Source organism: Macaca mulatta, chromosome 10 (genome assembly GCF_049350105.2).
Source record: "Macaca mulatta isolate MMU2019108-1 chromosome 10, T2T-MMU8v2.0, whole genome shotgun sequence".
Classification (NCBI taxonomy): domain Eukaryota; kingdom Metazoa; phylum Chordata; class Mammalia; order Primates; family Cercopithecidae; genus Macaca; species Macaca mulatta.
The window spans coordinates 115901843-115920682 of record NC_133415.1 but is presented as its reverse complement, the minus strand read 5'-3'; the positions used below and the strand labels follow the sequence as shown (position 1 = coordinate 115920682).

General features: G+C 51.3%; 1 protein-coding gene across 1 annotated transcript; it reads right to left on the bottom strand.

Annotated features, from left to right (window-relative positions):
• Window positions 1-16242: 16242 nt before the first annotated feature.
• LOC144331582 (uncharacterized) lies at window positions 16243-18566 on the bottom strand. Its single transcript, XM_077949131.1, has 3 exons — window positions 18069-18566; window positions 17953-18002; window positions 16243-16408 (listed from the first exon to the last, which is right to left on the bottom strand). The coding sequence occupies exons 1-3, from the start codon at window positions 18564-18566 to the stop codon at window positions 16243-16245; spliced, it is 714 nt and encodes a 237-aa protein (XP_077805257.1).
• Between the last annotated feature and the right edge of the window lie 274 nt (window positions 18567-18840).

The window sequence follows — 18840 nt, the reverse complement described above, 5'->3', positions numbered from 1 at the left end:
TCTCCAGCCATGCCTGCTTCTCTCCTTGTCTAGGCACCCCAAATGGAAGCCCTGGTGGAGACAAGGACTTGGACGAAGGTAGTGTGTTTGGGATGTGAGACCAGGAAGCTGAAATGAGGGACGGAGCGCACAGTGAGACAGGAAGAGAGAGCACCCATGGAGGGCTGGAGTCCTGGAAGGGCGGCGGCGGCCACTGTACATGGAGCTGTCTGCCTCCCTGGTGCTGAAGCCCAGAGAGCGAGGTTGTGCCGCGGTGCACACACAAGCAGCTCCCTTGATGTTTTCTCTCAATTTTTGGGGTGTGAGTTTTATCCCTTCAACCAGCCTCTGAGGTCTTTAAAGCAAGGGCCCCACATTCTGCTTCCACATAGCCAGCCCCTTCGTGCCAGCGCAGAGGTGGGCACACAAATTCAAGTTCAGTACCTGACACTAGTGATTCCTACTATTGAAGGTGTCCCCAGAGGCTATGGATGGGTGAACGGGCAGGAGGCTCTTATGGATCAGAGAAACACCTGACGGAAACAGGAAACAAAAGCACACTTGGCTTTTTGACACTTTGTGTCTCTGCCGGGCGATGACCTCTCCCAACTAGAGGGGCTGGAGGAGCCCCAGGAGGAGGCTGGAGCGGTGGGGAGGCCACAGGAGTCCCACGGTGGGAAGAGCAGGGCTCCTGGCCACTCGGACTCCTGCAGGCACCACATCCCTTCATCCCATGGCTCACTAAGCTCCTCCCTCGTGCCAGCCACAGTTTCTACGTCTCTAGCCCTTTATCTGCCGTTATTGCTGAATTTGCATAAGTTTAACTGCAGTGGTGCCATTACTGGGGGATGTAGTTCATTTCCATTGAGGCGAATTCTGTCCAGTGATCTTAGACACAAGTGACATCTGTGGTTCAGCATATGTGGGTTTCAGGAAGGTCAGGCCATGGATGGGGCTACATGAGACCACACAGCACATCCATAGATTGCACCTTGTTCTGCTACAGCTGGGGACAGAGCCACACTCAAGGTCCCAAGAAGAGGAATGGCACTTCTTACCTTCTTCTCACCTGGCCCTCAGCTGCATCACTTCCTCTAGGAAGGACTTCCTGCCCTGACCAGTGCCCCTCACAGCCTTCCCAGGTCAGTGACCCCCTTGTCCATGTGTGTCCACATATGGTGAGCTCAGCCTTTGAGGCCATGACCATGCGTGTGTTTCCCATGCCTAGTTCCTGAGCCCCTAGCCCTGTGCCCAGCACAAAAAGAATGCTTAAAGGAATCACTCACCCTCATTCGCTTTAGCGCCCCAGGAACAGGAACCACTCCACAGGGCCCAGAGTGCTCTGAGCAGATTTTGGGCACCTGTGTCCAACAGGCCAGGCCTCGGCAGGGCTGTTCAGGACCCAGACCAGGTTTTGCAGGGCTTCAGAGGGGACTCACACAAGGAGGGGTCCCCCAGGAGGCAGAGAGGAGCAGACCTCGTCCCATGGCAGGGTCCAAGTGCAGCCTCTTAGGTGGGCAGAAACAAGAGGGAAATTTGTACTCCCGGAGAGAACTGGGAAATGCCCCTCGATTTCACCCCAGGGAAGCTGAATCTGCTGTAAGGAAAAGGGGTCAAGTGGAGTGGGCTCCCTCTCAGAGCTGCTCCGGCTCCTGCAGGCACCACTCAGAGCTCAGATTTCAGCCACAGCAGCCCCTCCAGCAGCTTTGCCTGGGACACCAGGAGGGTGGGCGTGCTGGTCCTCACCCTAAGGTTTTCAAGCACACCCCACCTGGTTGTGCTCCCAAAACTCCTGTGACAAGAACGCTGTGAACAGCTCTAGCTGCTGAAAACGCAAGGCCGGAGTCTGTAGGAAATGCCAAGCTTATGGCCATGACACCAACACTGCCGCGTGGACACGCCCTCTGATGCTTGCAGCCTCTGTCCGCGCTGGGTGTGTCTCCATCCACCAATGGGACGAGTTTCTCCCACCGCACTGAGACCCTCCTGGACCAGCAGAGGAACTCGGACCTGGGGAGATGGTTTGGGGCGAAGCACAGGAAGCCTGCAGGGAAAGCATGCACCGCGCCTCCCACCTGTGCCCAGAGCTGGGTGAAGATGGACCCAGCTGCTCCCACCACCGCGTCTGTGCCTCCCGCATCTGTGCCTTGCCCCCAGCCTGTGAGCAAGTGCCCACACTCCAAGGCAAGCCGGCCCACCTGTCCTTAAGGGATGGCCCCCTGGTTGCTGTGCCATCAGTGGCTCCTGCTGCTTGTTCATTCCCATCAGGATACAAACGTGCTCAATCTCCCCTACCTGACAAAGCAGCAGCCCCTTGACCTCATGTCCCCCTCACTGTGCCCCCAGCTTCTTGTCTTTACTGCAAAACTCCAGGAAGAGTTGTCTGCATTTGTTCATAGATGGGGCCCCTGCAAACAAGGGGGAAAGACGCTGAGATTTGCTGCAGGGGCTGCTGGGGACTGAGTGTCCTGGGGTTGTTGTAACCAAGGACCAAACCAGGAGGCTTCGGACAACAGATTCACGGTCTGTGTTCTGAGGCCAGAAGCCCAGGACCAAGGTGCCGGCAGGCTGGTTCCCTCCACAGGCTCTCCACAGAATCTGCTCCTCACCTCCCCTGGTTCCCGGTGGCGCCACACACCCTTGGCTTGTGGCTGCATCTCTCCAGTCTCTGCCTCCATCTCCTCTGTGGCTGTGTCTCTCTTCTCTCCCTATGAGGACACCAGGGATTGGATCAGGGCCCATCCACTTCAGTACAACTCCATTTCAGTACAACATCTTAACTAAGTACCTCTTCAAAGGCCCTATTTCCTAATAAGGTCACATTCCGAAGTTCCGGGAAGCTCATCAGTTTTGGTGGACACCATTCAATCCAGTGTAGGCAGGTTCTTTCTGGCACTACCCTTTGTTGGAGGGTGGGGCAGGGGAGAGGGTTGTCCCAGCTGAGACAGGAGGCAGGGCTCCATGTCCTGGGATGGAGGCTGACCCTCAGGAAGACGGCCCCAGGAAAGGGACTCAGCTGTGAGCTGCTAGCAAACCCCTGTGCTGAGAGGGGTCTGGGCAGCCCACTGTGTCCACCCACATGTGCCCTCCACACTTCACCTCCAGGTGGACTCTGGAAGCTACAGTGCATGGAAGCAGCCTGTGCCTGGTCTCACTGATCTCCAGCTGCTGAATCCAGTGGTCAAGTCTCAGGCCCCTCTGCCTCAGTCTCTCTGCAGGTGACACAGCTGGTCGTCCTGCTTCAAAATATCTTCACAAAGCTCCCAAGACCCTGCTCCTACCTGTGCAGCCTCTGCCTGCCATTCTGAGGTCTTCTGCGTAGTTCCTCCCCATTTCCTGGACCTGCAAATGCTGGAGGATCTCAGGGCTTAGCCCCCAAAGCTCCAAGATACAGTGTCAGGTTGCCCAGGGCTGGAGGCAAATAATTTGGAGTTGGTTGTAGACAGAGGGTTCGGGAGGGGAGGCTAAATGTTCAACTGCAGGCCCTACGGTATGTGTGCAGGTGGGAGAGCAGCCGTTGTTAACTGGCCATCCTTGGAAAAGGGACCGGACGACCATGTCATTGGGATGTGGAGACCCAGAGGCACACAGGGGGAACCCCGCTTCAGTCTTGGCAAGCCAGCATTGTGCACCTTTCATCAAAAAGACCTCTCTTCTGCCCTCAGAAACACCAGGGGTTGGAGGAAGCTTGTGGAAAGTGGCAGGGTCCCCATTGCGGTTCTTCCCCCCAAAGAGGCTGGGCTACAACAGCCTCCTCTCTCCTCTCCCCCATGGATCTGTAGGCAACTGACCCATCTGGGGACCGTGTCCGGGACACGGTGTTAGTGTCTTCAGGAAACCCAGCTACTGAAGACATTCATTAGACACACAGCAGAAGAAGACTCCTCTCCGTTCCCCAGAGAGCCCACACACAGCAAAAATTGGGATTCAGAGCAAGCCCTGGAAGTGTCAGTTTTTACCCATTCCTGTGTTTTGAGGAGGAACAGAATCACTTGATAACATTCATTCCTTGTCACTCTCACTAATCCCTCCGCCTGGAGACATAGCTTTCTCCTTCACATCAAATTAAGAAATGGCTTCATGACAAAATCAGATTCAGTGTAAGACTATAAAACCTATTGTCAAGACCTCAGACAGGTTTAAAGTGGTGCTTCATAGACAAAGGGCCCTCTAAGGATCTTTAGATGTGGCTCACAGATCCAGTCAACTAAAGGATCTCAAGGGTATTGTCCCCACCTCATGGGGCCCATGATAGAGAAGAGCCCATCTCCTAGAGGTCTATGGTTTATCTCTGTTTAATGGAATGAATCCCAATAAGATTCATAGAAAACCCATAACATTTTAAAATAATTCTGGTGGAAGCATTACTGACTTGAACTAAAATACAAACAAACAACAACAACAAAAAAAACCAGAAACTGTCCAAAATGGAAACAGGCAGGAATCAGGCTGAGAAAACTACCCAGCTACAAACATAGGCTACTACTTACACCATCAAATGGGCCAACACATGCATTGTGGGAATCCCAGAAAAAGAGAGAGAGAAAAAGAGAAGATTATTTGAAGAAATAATGGCTGAAAATTTCCCCAGTTTGATGAAAGACAGGAATATAAACATCCAAGAAGTTCAACAAACTGCAAGTAAGATCAACTCAATGAGACACAGAGTTATTATCAAATTTTATAATAGTTAAGGACGCATTATAATCAAATTTTCAAAATGACAAAGAGCAAGAATCTTGAAAGCACCAAGAGAGAAGCAATTTGTCACATACAAAGGATCCTCTATGATATTGCAAGCCAGTTTCTCATCAGAAACTTTGGAGGCCAGACAGCAGTGAGACAATCTATTCCAAGTGCTAAAATAAAATTTAAAACAAACAAACAAACAAGAATCCTATACCTGGCAAAACTGTCTTTCAAGAGTGAGGGGGAAATTAAGACATTCCCAGATAAACAAAAGCTGAGGGAGTTTGTTATCACTAGATCTTCCATGTAAGAAATGCTAAAGGGAGTCCTGCAAGATGAAATGAAAGGACACTAGACAGTAACTAGAAGCTGTATGAAGAAACAAAGATCTCAATAAAGACAAATACATGGTCAATTATAAAAGTTAGCATTATTGCCACAATGCTTTGTAAATGCACTTTTGTTTCCTACATGATTTCATATACTAATATTTTTTTTTAAAGTTATTAGTCTAAAACTAGCACTACTGTAAATTTGGTTTGTAATTCCACATTTTGTTTTCTACATAATTTAAGAGACTAATGCACTTAAAATAATTATTAGTTTAGATGTAATTTTGTGACATTAATAACTGAAAGGGATAGGGACAGAGCTATAAAGAAGCAGAGTTTGTGTATGTTATCAAAGTTAAGCTGCTATGAATCCAAATTAGAAATTAAATGTGCTAAATGTAATGCCATGGTAACCACAAGGAAAATAGCTATAGACAGTATACAAAAAGAAATGAGAAATTTATTTATTTTTTTATTTTTTTTATTTTATTTATTTATTTTATTTTTTTTTGAGACGGAGTCTTGCTCTGTCGCCCAGGCTGGAGTGCAGTGGCGCGATCTCAGCTCACTGCAAGCTCCGCCTCCCGGGTTCACGCCATTCTCCTGCCTCAGCCTCCTGAGTAGCTGGGACTACAGGCGCCCACAACCGCGCCCGGCTAATTTTTTGTATTTTTAGTAGAGACGGGGTTTCACCGTGGTCTCGATCTCCTGACCTTGTGATCCGCCTGCCTCGGCCTCCCAAAGTGCTGGGATTACAGGCGTGAGCCACCGCGCCCGGCCTAGAAATGAGAAATTTAAACGTTTCACTAAAATACGAACTAAACACAAAAGACATTAATGTAGGTCTAAGGCATATACGCTTATGCTATATGCATAACACTATATGCTATATGCTCTATATGCACTATATGCTCTAAGGCACATAGAAAACATAGCAAAATGACAGAAGCCAGACCTTCCTCATCAGTAATTACTTTAAGTCTAAATGGGTTCAACTCCAGTCAAAAGACAGAGATTGAAAGAATGAATAAAAACATATGATCCAACTATATGCTATCTTCAAAAGACTAACTCTAGATCCAAAGACATAAATAGATTGAAAGTAAAAAGATGGAAAAGATATTCCATGCAAATAGTAACCAGAGTAGGGGTGGCTATACTAATATCAGACAAAATGGAATTTAAAATTTAAAAAGAGACAAAGAAGAGCAAAGACAAAGGCATCCTATATTAATAAAAGGTTCAACACAGCAAGAAGATATGATTATAAACATTTATGCACCTAACAACGGATAATCAAAATGTATGAAGCAAAAAACTGACAGAGTTGAAGGAAGAAACAGACAGTTCTATTAATACAGTAACAGTTACAGACCTCAATATCCTCTCTCTATAATAGAGAGAATAATCATACAAAAGATAAATAAGGAAACAGAAGAGTTAAACAATGCAATAAACCTACTAGATATAACAGATATATACAGAAAACTCTACCCAACAGCAACAGTTTACGCATCCTTAAGTGCACATGAAACAATTTCTAGGATAGACTATATTAGTTTACAAATTAAATTTCAATAGATCTTAAAAAGACAGATATCATACAAAATGACTTCTCTGACCAAAATGGTATGAAATACAGACCAATATTTTAAATAAACATTGATATAAAAATCCTCAATAAAATACTAGCAAATCAAATACAGCAGTATATTAAAAGGATTATGCTCCAGGACCAAGTGGAATTTATTCCTGGAATGCAAGGATGGTTCAACATATGAAAATCAATCAATGTAATACACATTAACAGACTGAAGGAAAAAAACCACATGATCATTTTAATTGATACAGAAAAAGCATTTAACAAAAGCCAATATCCTTTCATGATAAAAACCATTCAACAAACTATGAAACTATGTCAACATAACGAAACTATGAATGAATGAATGAAACTATGTCAACATAATGAAACTACGTCAACATAATGAAATACATATATCAGAAACCCACAATGAACATCATATTCAGTGGTGAAATAATAAAAGCTTTTTGTCTAATATCAGGAACAAGGGAAGGATGCCTGCTTTCACCACTTCTATTCAACATAGTACTGGAAGTCCTATCCAGAGCAATTAGACAAGAAAAATAAATGGCATCCAAATTAGAAAGAACAAACTAAAAAAAAATCTCTGTTTGCAGATGTAAAATACACTACAGATGACACACACAAAACTGCAGGAACTAATAAATGAATTTAGTAAAGTAACAAGATGCAAAGTCAACAGATAAAAATCAGTTGCATTTTTATACACTAATAAGCAATCTGAAAAGGAAATTAAGAAAACAATTCCATATATAACAGCATAAAAAAGAATACTAGGAATTAACCTAAGGTAACCAAAGAGGTGAAAGACATACAATGAAAACTACAAAATATTGCTGAAAGAAATTAAAGAAGAGATAAATAAATTGAAACAAATCCCATGTTCATGTATTGACTTAATATTGTGAGAATGGCAATACTATGCAAAGCAATCTACAGATTTTGATGTAATCCCTATCAAAATCTCAGTGATATAATTTGCAGAAATAGAAAAACCCATCCTAAAATTTCTATGGCATCTCAAGGAATACTGAATAACCAAAGCAACTTTGAAAAAGAAAAAAAAAAAAAAAAGAGCTGGAGAACTCATACTTCCTGATTTCAAAACTTGCAAAAAAGCTACAGTAATCAAAATAATATGGCACTGACATAAAATCAGACATATAGACCAAATAAAATAGAATGGAGAGCCCAGAAATAAACACTCACATACATGGTTAAATGCTTTTTTTACAATGGTGCCAAGACCATTTGATGGGGAAAGGACAGTCCTTTCAATAAGTGTTTCTGAGAAAACTGGACATCCACAAGCAAAAGAATGAAGTTGGGCCCTTACCCAACAAGATACACAAAAACTACCTAAAATGGATCAAAGGCCTAAATGTTCAACATAAACTTTTAAAAGAAAATGCTGTGGTTGGATTTGGTTGGTTTGGTCCCACCAAGCATCATGTGGATCTGATCCCCAGTGTTGGAGGTGGGGCCTGGTTGAAGGTATCTGGGTTGTGGGGTGGATCATTCACGAACATTTTGGTGCTATTCTTGGGGGAGTGAGTTCTTACTCTTAGTTCCCACAGGAACTGATTGTTGAAAAGAGCCTGGCACCTGCTCCCCTCTCTTGCTCCCATGCTCTCGCTGTCTGATCTCTGTGCACTGGCTCCCTTGCCTCCCCTTCGCCTTCCACCATGAGTGGAAGCTTCCTGAGGCCCTTGCCAAAAGCAGATGCTGGTGCCATGCTTTCTGTGTAGCCTGCAGAACCGTGAGCCAAACAGACCTCTCTTCTCTGTAAGTGACCCAGCCTCAGGTATTCCTTTATAGCAACACAAATGAACGAAGACAAACACAGGGCAAAAGCTTCATAATATTGGATTTGGCAATGATTTCTTGGATACAACACCAAAGGCACAGGCAACAAAAGAAAAACCAGACAAATTAGACTTCATAAAAAGTAAATATTTTGTGTATCAAAAGACTTTTTTTTTTAAGAACCAGGGTCTTGCTCTGTCGCCCAGGTTGGAGTGCAGTGGCACGATTACAGCTCATTGCAACCTTGAACTCCTAGGCTCAAGTGATCCTCATGCCTCAGCCTCCCAAGAAGCTAGGACTACAGGCATGGAGCACTGTGCCAGGTTTTTTTTTTTTATTTTATGTTTTTGTAGAGACAGGGTCTCACTATGTTGCCCAGGTTGTTGACTCTCAAGTGATCCTCCTGCCTCAGCCTCCCAAAGTGCTGGGATTACAGGCAGAGTGACCATGCCCAGCCAAAAGACAATATTAACAGGGAAAAAAGGTAACCCAGAAAATGGGAGAAAAGATTTGCAAATCATATATCTGATAAGGAATTAATATCCATAATATACAGAGGACTTCTAAAACTCAACAACAGAAAAACTAACTCAGAAATGGGCAAAGGACTTGGATAAACATTTCTCCAAAGGACACATACACACATACACTATGTGTGGCCAATAAGCACGTGAAACATCGCTCACTGCGAGGAAAATGCAAATCAGAACCACAGTGTGATGCGCTTCACACCACTGGGATGGCTACTGTGAGAAAAAACTGAAAATAACAAATGTTGGTGAGGATGTGGAGAAACTGGAACCCTTGTGCATGGCTGGTGGGGGTGTAAAATGGTGCCACCACTGTGGAGAACAGGATGGCACTCCCTCAAAAAACTCAAAATAGAATGACCATGTGATCCAGCCATTCCACTTCCGAGTGCACCCCCAAAAGAATTGAAAGCAGGGTCTCAAAGATAACCCATAGCAGATGTGCATGCTGTGAACCCACATTTATAACAGCTAATATGAACCCCATATCCACTGAAGGATTAGTGACTAGACAAAATGTGGTCTATCCACGCAATGGAATATTATTCTGCCTTTAAAAAGGAAGGAAATTTACCCATGCTACAATGTGGATGAAATTTGAGGGCTTGATACTAAGTGAAATAAGACAGTCGCAAAAAGGCAAATACTATATGATTCCACTGGTATGAGGTACTTAGTCAAATTCATAGACAGAAAGTAGAATGATGGGTGCTGAGGCTTGGGGGAGGGGGGATGGGAATTGTTTAATGTGGACAGAGTTTCGGTTTTACAAGATGAAGAGAGTTCTGGAAGTGGACAATGGTGAGGACCGCACAACACTATGAACAGACTCAATACCACTTAAAAGGGCTAATAAGGTAAATTGTGTTGTGCATATTTTACCACAGGCCCAGGCCTTAAGGAACTGGCACTTCCTGTCTCCTGGGGCACTCACTTTCAGAACCATCACCACGCCACGTGGGAGCTCAGGTTGCCTGCGAAGACATCCATGGAGAGGAACTGATGGCTGTGCAAACTCACCATCTTGGAGATGGGTCCCACAGACAAGAGCTGAACTGCCCCAGCGGACACTGTGGAAGAGAGGCAAGCTGACTCCTCCGAGCCTTGCCTTAATCAGTGTTCTGATACCAAGAAATTACCACTTTTTAAGCCATTCACAAGTTACATCAAACTTCAATATCTGCCCTGTGGTCCCACTATAAGCTGTCCACAGGAAATGGCAAAATGTGACACTCAAAAACATCTTCTGTTCTCAAAGTGTGCCTTTATTTTTTATTTATTTATTTATTTTTTTGAGACAGAGTCTCGCTCTACCGCCCAGGCTGGAGTGCAGTGGCGTGATCTTGGCTCACTGCAAGCTCCGCCTCCCGGGTTCACGCCATTCTCCTGCCTCAGCCTCCCGAGTAGCTGGGACTACAGGCACCTGCCACCTCGCCCGGCTAGTTTTTTTGTATTTTTTTAGTAGAAACGGGGTTTCACTGTGTCAGCCAGGATGGTCTCGATCTCCTGACCTCGTGATCCGCCCGTCTCGGCCTCCCAAAGTGCTGGGATTACAGGCTTGAGCCACCGCGCCCGGCCGTGTGCCTTTATTTTATTGTTATTATTTTGAGATGGGGTCTCACTGTCACCCAGGCTGGAGAGCAGTGGCGTGATCACGGCTCACTGCAGCCTCAATCACCTGGGTACAAGTTATTCTCCCACCTGAGCCTCCGGAGTAGCTAGGTCCACAGGTGCACACCACCACGCCTGGCTAACTTTTTTGTTTTCTTTGTAGAGATGCGGTCTCACTATGTTACTCAGTCTGGTCTCAAATTCCTGGGCTCAAGTGAGATTGGTCCGCCTCAGCCTCCCAAAATGCCGGGATTGCAGGTGTAAGCCACTGTGCCCAGCCACGAAGTATGCGTTTCTTTAGATGTGTTACCTAGGTACCAATGACTTTTTGAGTAGACCAGAAAAACAAAAACAAAAACATTAAAAAGGTGTATATACCTAACTTTCCCACCTTCCCACAGGACTCCGAATTTAAAGACTGTTAGCATATAAAACTCTGTGGGGGTGGCCCCCTGGGGAGGCTTCAGGGAAATCGGATGTGGTGACCAGAGACTCCGAGTCTCCTCCTTTAAAAAGAGGAAACCGTGCAAAATGCAGCTCCAGATAAAAAGTCCTGATCTTCTAAAGCTTCCTGATGATAGGTGTGGGACAGATTCCTGGGAACTGGAGAAGCCTCCGGGGAGGAAGTGTCCCTGTGTGTCCAGCCCGTGCAGGGAGGGGAGGGCACATCGTGGGGCTGCAGCTGGCCCCAGAGAGAGCCCCTGACCCGCAGGGAGCCCCTGCACCCTTGGACCAACAGCCCCCAGGGTGCACAAGGCCACCCAGGTCCTCCCGAGAGTCCTGTGAACACGGGGACCCAGCCCAACTGGGAGGGTAGCTGACCAGTCCTGAGGGACATTTCAACCACCCAACTCAGTACCAGCCACACCCCACAAAGTGCCAAGCAATCTCAGGAATTCCTGCAGAAATGGGCACTCAGGCGGACACCAGACTCCCACATGCCAGGGCCCGGGGTCCGAGCCTTGCCCTTGGATTTGAAATGCACATCTCCTTTGTAGTATCGTTTAGGACCCTCGATGAGGCCCCTCCAGTTCAGGTGGGGGCTGCATGTCACCAAAGTCCACCCCCAGCTGGGACCCAGGGCCACTGGGACCTCTACATTGGGAGGTACCCTCCCTCAGAGCAGGCCAGCACTCTCTGGGCTGGGCTGCCCTGGGACCAGGCCCTCTCCTGGGGTCCCGAAGGCCTTAAACCATCCCAGGGCCTCATTCCCCATCCCTGTCCCCCTAGAGAGGAAGCCGCGAGCACCCCAGGGGCGGGTAGGCTGGGTTCCCTAGAAAACACAGACTTCCCCCCAAGGGACACATCCCCCTGAAGTCTCTCCCCTGCAGTTCCCAAGGGGTCCAGGGGGCTGCCCGGTGGTCCCCGCTCAGGGCCTCTTGCAAAGGAACAGCTGAGCTGCCAAGAGCCCGGCGACCGTGGGGAGAAGCGGCCTCCAGGCAGTCAGCACGCCACCTTATCATCATTATGCTGCTAATTAATTCCCAGCTCATTGCATTTCCTGTGGCTAATTTGCACTCAGGCTGATTTGATTAAACTCATCTCTATGCTAATAAATGTGTTTTCCATTTGTTTTAGTGACTGAAGGAAGAGGGTCTGATATTTACATGTTTCGAGGTTTATCAGAAAAAATTGCAGCATCTGAATTAACTTCTCTCTGATTTACAGGTTTGTAAAAAGGATCATGGGGTCAACAGCTTCCCCCAGGCCCCTCTCCCCGTGCCCTGTACCGACCCCTTGGGTCCTGCCTGGCACGGGGGTGCCCGTCCCTGCAGCCCCGCAGGCCCTCCGTGGAGCGGGCGCCTCCCTTCCTCTGTGGGAGTGCGCTGCCCCCAGCTCCTCTTAGCTGAGAAGTAGCTGCGTTCTGGTGGGGGGTCGAGGGGCAGACCCCGACGTTCACATCGCCCCAAGCCTGAGCGGGCAGCTAGAACCGCGCTTTTCCCCTTCACTCATCCACCCAGCTTCCCGACCGCGAGCCCCGGCACTGGGATCCCGGAGCCTGGGGGCCGCCCCCGCACCCCGTCCCGGCCTCGGGCGCCCTCGAGTCTCGGCCCCGCGTCCCCAGCACTGCCCTTGCGGGGTCTCGGGGCGCGCGCCGTGGCGGAGCTGAGACCCCGGCGTTCCACGGCTGTGGGTGGGGAGCGGGCGCCCGTTTCCGCCGGGCCTCCCTCCGCCCCGCGCCCCGCGCCCCGCTGCTACCCGCGGCCTGCGGTGCCCTGGGAGGGCGGGGACCACCACCGGCCCCGCTGCGCCTCGGGGCGGGCTCTCTCCCCGTCGCCCGCAGGAGGGGTCGGTGGGCGCGCGGCTCCACACGCCCGGACGCGGCCCACCCGGAGGAGCCCGGCGGTCTGTGCGGCGCCCGCTGCGGGCTCTGGGGCACGGCGGGGCCTGGGGGCGGGGCGGGGCCTGGGGGCGGGGCGGGGCCTGGGGGCGGGGCGGGGTGGGACCCGCGCCAGAGCCCCGACCGGAGGGTCCCAGGCGCGTCCGCAACCCCCGGCGGGAAGCCGCGGGGCGGGGCCTCGGGGGCGGGGCCTGGGTGGGCGGGGCTGAGAAGAGTCGGCGCCTGCGGGGTCGGGGGCCCTGAGAGCAGCGGCTTTGGGGGCGGCGGCGGGGAGGAGCGGGTCCTCCGAGCGGGTGGGGACAAGCGGTGGGGTGGAAAGAGGCAGAGCCTGTAGCGTACAGACGCGGGATGGGCGGAGCTAGGAAGGGGCTTTGTGGGCGGAGCTAAGAGGGGCGGGGTCTTGTGGGGCGGGGCTTGCGGGGCTTTTCCAGACCGGAGCACGTGGGTCCACATGGTCAGCGCTAGACCAACCTTTAAGGCTCCAGCTGTGAGTGGGCGCCAGCGTTTTCTCAGGCGCATTCTGCAGGGAGGAATCAGGGCTTGGAGGCAAATCACTGTTGATCTCATCCGGCCTGCCTGGCCTCTGACCCAGTCTCCTGTACTTCCAGTGGGGTGGGCTCTGAACCCAAGGATCTGTCCAGGCCCCTGTCACCGAAAACAGCGTGGGGCTGGACAGGGTAGCATGCGAGGAAGGCGCTCTCTGAAAGGGGAGCTGGGCCTCCCACCCACCCGCCTCTGGAAGGAGAAGGAACCAAGTGAGATCTTCTTAAGATGGCTTCGTTGAAATTTATGGTGCGAATTCACGGGCTGAGCTGCAGAGAAGGGGAGGTGTCCTGGGTCACCGCCCTCGCAGAGCTGCTGCGTCCGGCGAAGTGCCCTCTCACCAGCCCAGGCACCCGAGAGCTGGGGACCGAGACAACACCTGTGAAGGTGAACACCAACCAAGAGGCCAGAGTTTACATGAGACCCTAGTAACATGACCCCTTTACAGATGAGGAAACCAAGAAAGGAATGAGGGTTCAAAAATGAGCTCTTCAGTCTTCCCAGCTCCCCAAGGTCACACCCTCAGTGCAGAGCCAGCACTCCGCCAGACAGGAGCTGTCCAGGGTCCACGCCCTAGCCTACCATGCTGGGCTGTTTCCCCCCACCCAGCCTCCCTGTCTGGCTCCAAATCCTTCGGGCATCTCTGTTTTACCAGCAGGGTTTGGCAGCTCAAGCACCCAGCAGAGTGTCTACTTGAGGTTGCCTCCACCCCTGCCCACACTCAGCCCTGGCAGCCTGCTCTCATCCCCCACCTGCATCTGTCCCCTCTCAATGACAAGGGCTGAATGCTGGGCAAAGGGGACATAGTACTGGGCACATGCTCGTCTAATGTGGCATGAAAAGCTGAGTAGCAGAGCCATGTTGACCAACACGGGCTCACAGTTTTGCATCCTGGTACTAGAATGAATTCCAGGTATTTGCAAATAGACTTGTGTTGATTTCAGAAAGTGAAAGAATTGTTATTCAGCTAAATATTTTGTTTCATTAAGTGGGACAGGAAATAGGGACCAGGAACAGTGGCTGAGACCTGTGATTCCAACACTGTGGGAGGCCGAGGCAGGAGGATCACTTGAGCCCAGGAGTTCAAGACCAGCCTAGGCAATATAGTGAGACCCTATGTTTAAAAAAAAAAAAAAAAAAAAAAAAAAAAGGAAACAGAGGGAAATGGCCCAGCCTCCTGGGACTCCATATTTTAGCATAAACACAGTCAACAGCCCGGGGCATGCAGACCTCCTCCTTGGGTGAGCAGAGTTTGGAATCACACCAGGAGGCGTCCCGAGTGTGTCTGGCCTGCCTGCCTGCCTGAACTACAACTCTCAGGAGAATCTCTGATGTTTCCATCCTCTTCTCAAGGGACAAGCAGGGGAAGGCTCTCCCTCTGCCTCTGCTCCTTTGGGGAATTGCTGTGGGTGGGAGAGTGGGGTGGGGAGGAGAAGGAGCAGGAGAAAGAACAGAGAGACTGGATCAAGGAAGGCTGAAGGTCTAGCCGAAGTTAATAAAAAGACATGTGTTCCCAAAGACACCCAGACAGAGCCATTGTCCAGGGCTGTGTTCAAGGTGAGCCCGGTTGCGCTGGGGTTTGTTAAAGCTGCTTGAAGGCCTCCCAGGCTGGCAGGAGTGAAGGCTGGAACATGGTGTCATCAGCACCTTGGAGAGGGCCCCTAGGCGCAGAGCTGAGTCCTGGCCTGATCCCAAGGACAGCAGACCAGGCCAGCTCAGGCCGCCCCACCCTGGGGACTGGCGGGCACAGGGCCCGGTCCCTCTCCAGACAGTGCTGCCAACAGCCCGGCACAGACGCTGGTCCCAGCCTGCCTCCCTGTGCTTCCCGAGTTGGCTTTCCTCCACCAGGGCTTTCTGACACCAGCCTCTGATGAGAGATGGCAGCTCAGCTCTGATGGGGGAACAGGAGCCTCTCTGGGCCAAGCATTCTAACTGGCCTCTAACCAGCAGTTTCAGAAGGCCAAGAGCTCATGAACAGAGCAAGTCCAGCTGCCCTGAGAAGTCGCATGTGCACGCATGCAGGGCGAGGGGCCCCGTGTCTCCCAGACCTGGCACCTCCACGGGGGAGCAGGGACCTGGCCCTCCCTCCCAACCCCGCAGCATCTCCTTGGATGGTATTGGCTCTGCACCCCAAAAGCAGGAAGAGGTCTGACCTCTTTAAAAACTCCCTCTCAGCCAGGCGCAGTGGCTCATGCCTGCAATCCCAGCACTTTGAGAGGCCAAGGCAAGCTGATCACCTGAGGTCAGGAGTTTGAGACCAGACTGGCCAATATGGTGAAACCCTATCTCTACTAAAAATACAAAAATTAGCCACATGTGGTGGTGCGTGCCTGTAATCGCAGCTACTCAGGAGGCTGAACAGAAAAATCGCTTGAACCAGGGAGGCAGAGGTTGCAGTGAGCCGAGATCACACCACTGCACTCCACTCCAGCCTGGGCAACAGAGCGAGACTCTGAAAACAAACAAACAAACAAACACAAAAAACTCCCTCTCCATTGAAAAATCCCTGAATGACGTGGACAAGGAGCTCCTGTTTTCTCTGGGAGGGAGGAGATGTGCAGATTCCTCTCTGGGAGGAAAGGGTGAAGGTCCCTGTGCTGTCTGCGGGATGGCCAGCCTGCTACTTCTGTAGAAACACTTCATCGCGCCTTCTTGCTGCCCACCTCGGCAGGCCCGGGCATCTCTGGGCTCCAGGATAGCAGGTGGTTTCAGTGGGGTGGGCACTGAGTCCATATCCCCAGAGCCGGGGGTGGTGGGTGGCAGTGCTGCTTCCTCCCATCCTGGCCACGGCCCCTGATGCCCTCACCCTCAATGCCATCCTGACCAGGGCTGGCAGGGCAGAGAGGAAGTGGGAGGTCTAGTGGGGCTGTTGCTGGCAGAGGCTTCCTGGTGGCCCCTCCTTGTCTGGGGTCTGTTCAGCCCCCACTCCTGGGTGTCAATGCTGGGGCTGCCTTTGCTGCTATGGGAGTGGGGACTGGGGTGCAGGGAGGGGATAGGTGAATAAACAGACACGGGTGGGCAGAGGCAGACAAAAGGCCATGAATTCAGCGTGAGGCCCTGTTTCCATCTCTGCCTCTGGGCCTCACACACGGCAACAGCCTGGCTGGCACGTGGCCCAGGGGCTGGTGCTCAGTGGTCAAGGGGTGTGTGGCCATCAGTGCTCCACAAAGCGCTGTGTGGTGCTGTACGCCCAAGCCCTGCCCCCAAAACGTCAGCCAGGTGTTCAACGCATGAATGAGTGAATGAGTGAACGAATGAGTAATTTGGCAGCTGAATGAGTAAATGAGGGGATAGGCAAATCCATGAGCAGCTCTGAGTGAAGAAGAGTGAGCCTCAATGGAGAGTGATGTCAGGAGATCGCAAGTGCTGGCGATTCGTCCCCCGGCGGCCAATGTGGGATGTTTCGCACTGGAACCACGGGGCAGGCATAGGCTGTGCTTGGGCACACGGGGTCTCAATGCCCCCACCTGCCTGGTCACACTGCCCCTTTGCAGGGAGCCCCTCCTGCTCCTCCCTGTTTACAGCTGCTCTCCCCTTCCACTGGGTGCTCCCCTGGCCGTGACCTCACCACCAGCCAGGCTGACTTTTGTTCTCTCGAGCATCTCTCCTCTCCCCTCACCCACCATGAGCTCCACGGGCTGGGGTCTCGGCCCACCCCTCCTCCCTCCCACCTCTTTCTCTCTTTCTCCAGGTCCTCATAGGTGCTTGGTGAGTTTCCTCATTCTGCAAGGCCAGACATTCATTCATGTGTGTGTGACACGCTTAATATCCAGTCCCTCATTGTGCTGAACCTACACAGGGGCATTCATCTTGACATCAAAAACAAAACGCTGAGTGACCCCAGGTGGACATGGCAGTGCTGGCGGGCTCTCTATCCCATAGATGCTCCCGTGAGAAGGGCCCGGCACAAGGACTGTCCGTCCGGGTTGGGGTGGGGCAAGTGGGTGAAGTCCCAGCACCAGCCTGACCACTTGAGGCAGGAAGGGGACACGGGCACATCCCCCTGCAGCCCGAGGCCCTGCCTCCTGCACGCACTGCCCATTCACACGGCAACTTTGTCATTGTCCTCTTCCCCCACCAGGTCTTTCCAGGACTGGTGAAGCCAAAAGATTCACATATCAACATCTCAAACCTGGGAACCTTTGAATTCCATATTTCATGATCACGCCATGCCCACAAGGTCGCAGGCGCTCTGGGATCAAAGCCCTTCCCCTAACTGAAGGACACCCAGGCCCTTGTGCTCCAAAGCTGAGACAGAAGGACCTCCGTCTACACCCAAAATAGAAAAGGCATGGGCCTGGGCGGTGCCAGGCAAATGAGCAAGAGAAACACGGTTACATAACCTGGTGCAGCAGGGGACCATGGAGAACCGCGACTTGGCCTCTTGTTTGACACTTTAAATTAGCATAAAATTTAGCATTATCTAATCTGAGCCAAAAAAAATTCAACTAAAAATGGCCTTGGTGGTGAGCATGTATTATTTTACTTAAAATAACAGATAAGTGTCAGGGAACTCACCGTTCCAGGCCCTCGGAATGTCGTATGGCCTGTGGGTCCCCACAAGATCCCTGGAGAGGTCAGGGAGGGGCCTGGGAGGGGCCTCTGGGGCACTGCAATGTGAAACCAGCTGAGACGGCTGTGATCTTGCCCCGTGAAGTCTGAGGGCTGAGACAGGCTCTGTCCGGGGGCTGCCCAGGCATGGCTGCCCTGGGGACAGCAGTCGCAGCCTCGTCCTTTCCTTCCCGGGCCTGACCCAGGACAAGGCTTTGAGGAGCAAAGGGCCGCCTGGCTCTGCCACTGAGCATCTGCTGTTGGCAAGGCCCAGGCGGCTGTGGTCTCGTTTGCAGTAATTCCCATAAGAGGAAGAGAAGCAGGGAAAAAAGACTGAGCCTCAGGCCTCTGTCTCCATGATGGTGACTGCTGGGTGGGAAAACGGAGCACCTCCTGGAGTGTCCGCAGCCTGCACGGGGCAGCAAGGGAAAGCTGACCCTAGCCTCTGCTTTGCCTGAGGTCCCAGTGAGGCGTTGGGGGTTTGAGATAAACCAGCCTCCATCCCAAACCCTAGAGAAGCTGATGTCCACGAATGCACAACCAGGATCCACCCCTGCCCAAACCAGAGCCGCCCAGCGCATGGATGCTGCAGACCCAGCGTCCCTACAGTTAGAGGACAGTGCAGAGAACAGAGCATCTTCACCAGAACCCACTCTGGGGTCTCTGTTTAAAATGCCGACCTAAGGAAAGCCTGTCGAGGGCCAGTGGCATGCATGGCTGAGAGCAAGGCCATGGCTACCTGGATGTCCCTGGTTCCCAAGGGCCACTGCCTGGCGAGCCCAGCTGGAGCCCTGGTCAGCCAGTGGAGCTCAGATGTGAGCCCTGGTGGCCTCAGGCAGGAGGTTACTGTCCTCC

Coding starts and splice junctions, on each gene's coding strand:
- LOC144331582 (XM_077949131.1), bottom strand. CDS start 18,566: ATGCGCTGGGCGGCTCTGGTTTGGGCAGGGGTGGATCCTGGTTGTGCA. Junction 18,003..18,068: donor CACGGGGCAAGATCACAGCC/GTCTCAGCTGGT, acceptor TGACCTCTCCAG/GGATCTTGTGGGGACCCACA. Junction 16,409..17,952: donor CATTCCGAGGGCCTGGAACG/GTGAGTTCCCTG, acceptor CCTGCACCCCAG/TCCCCACTCCCATAGCAGCA.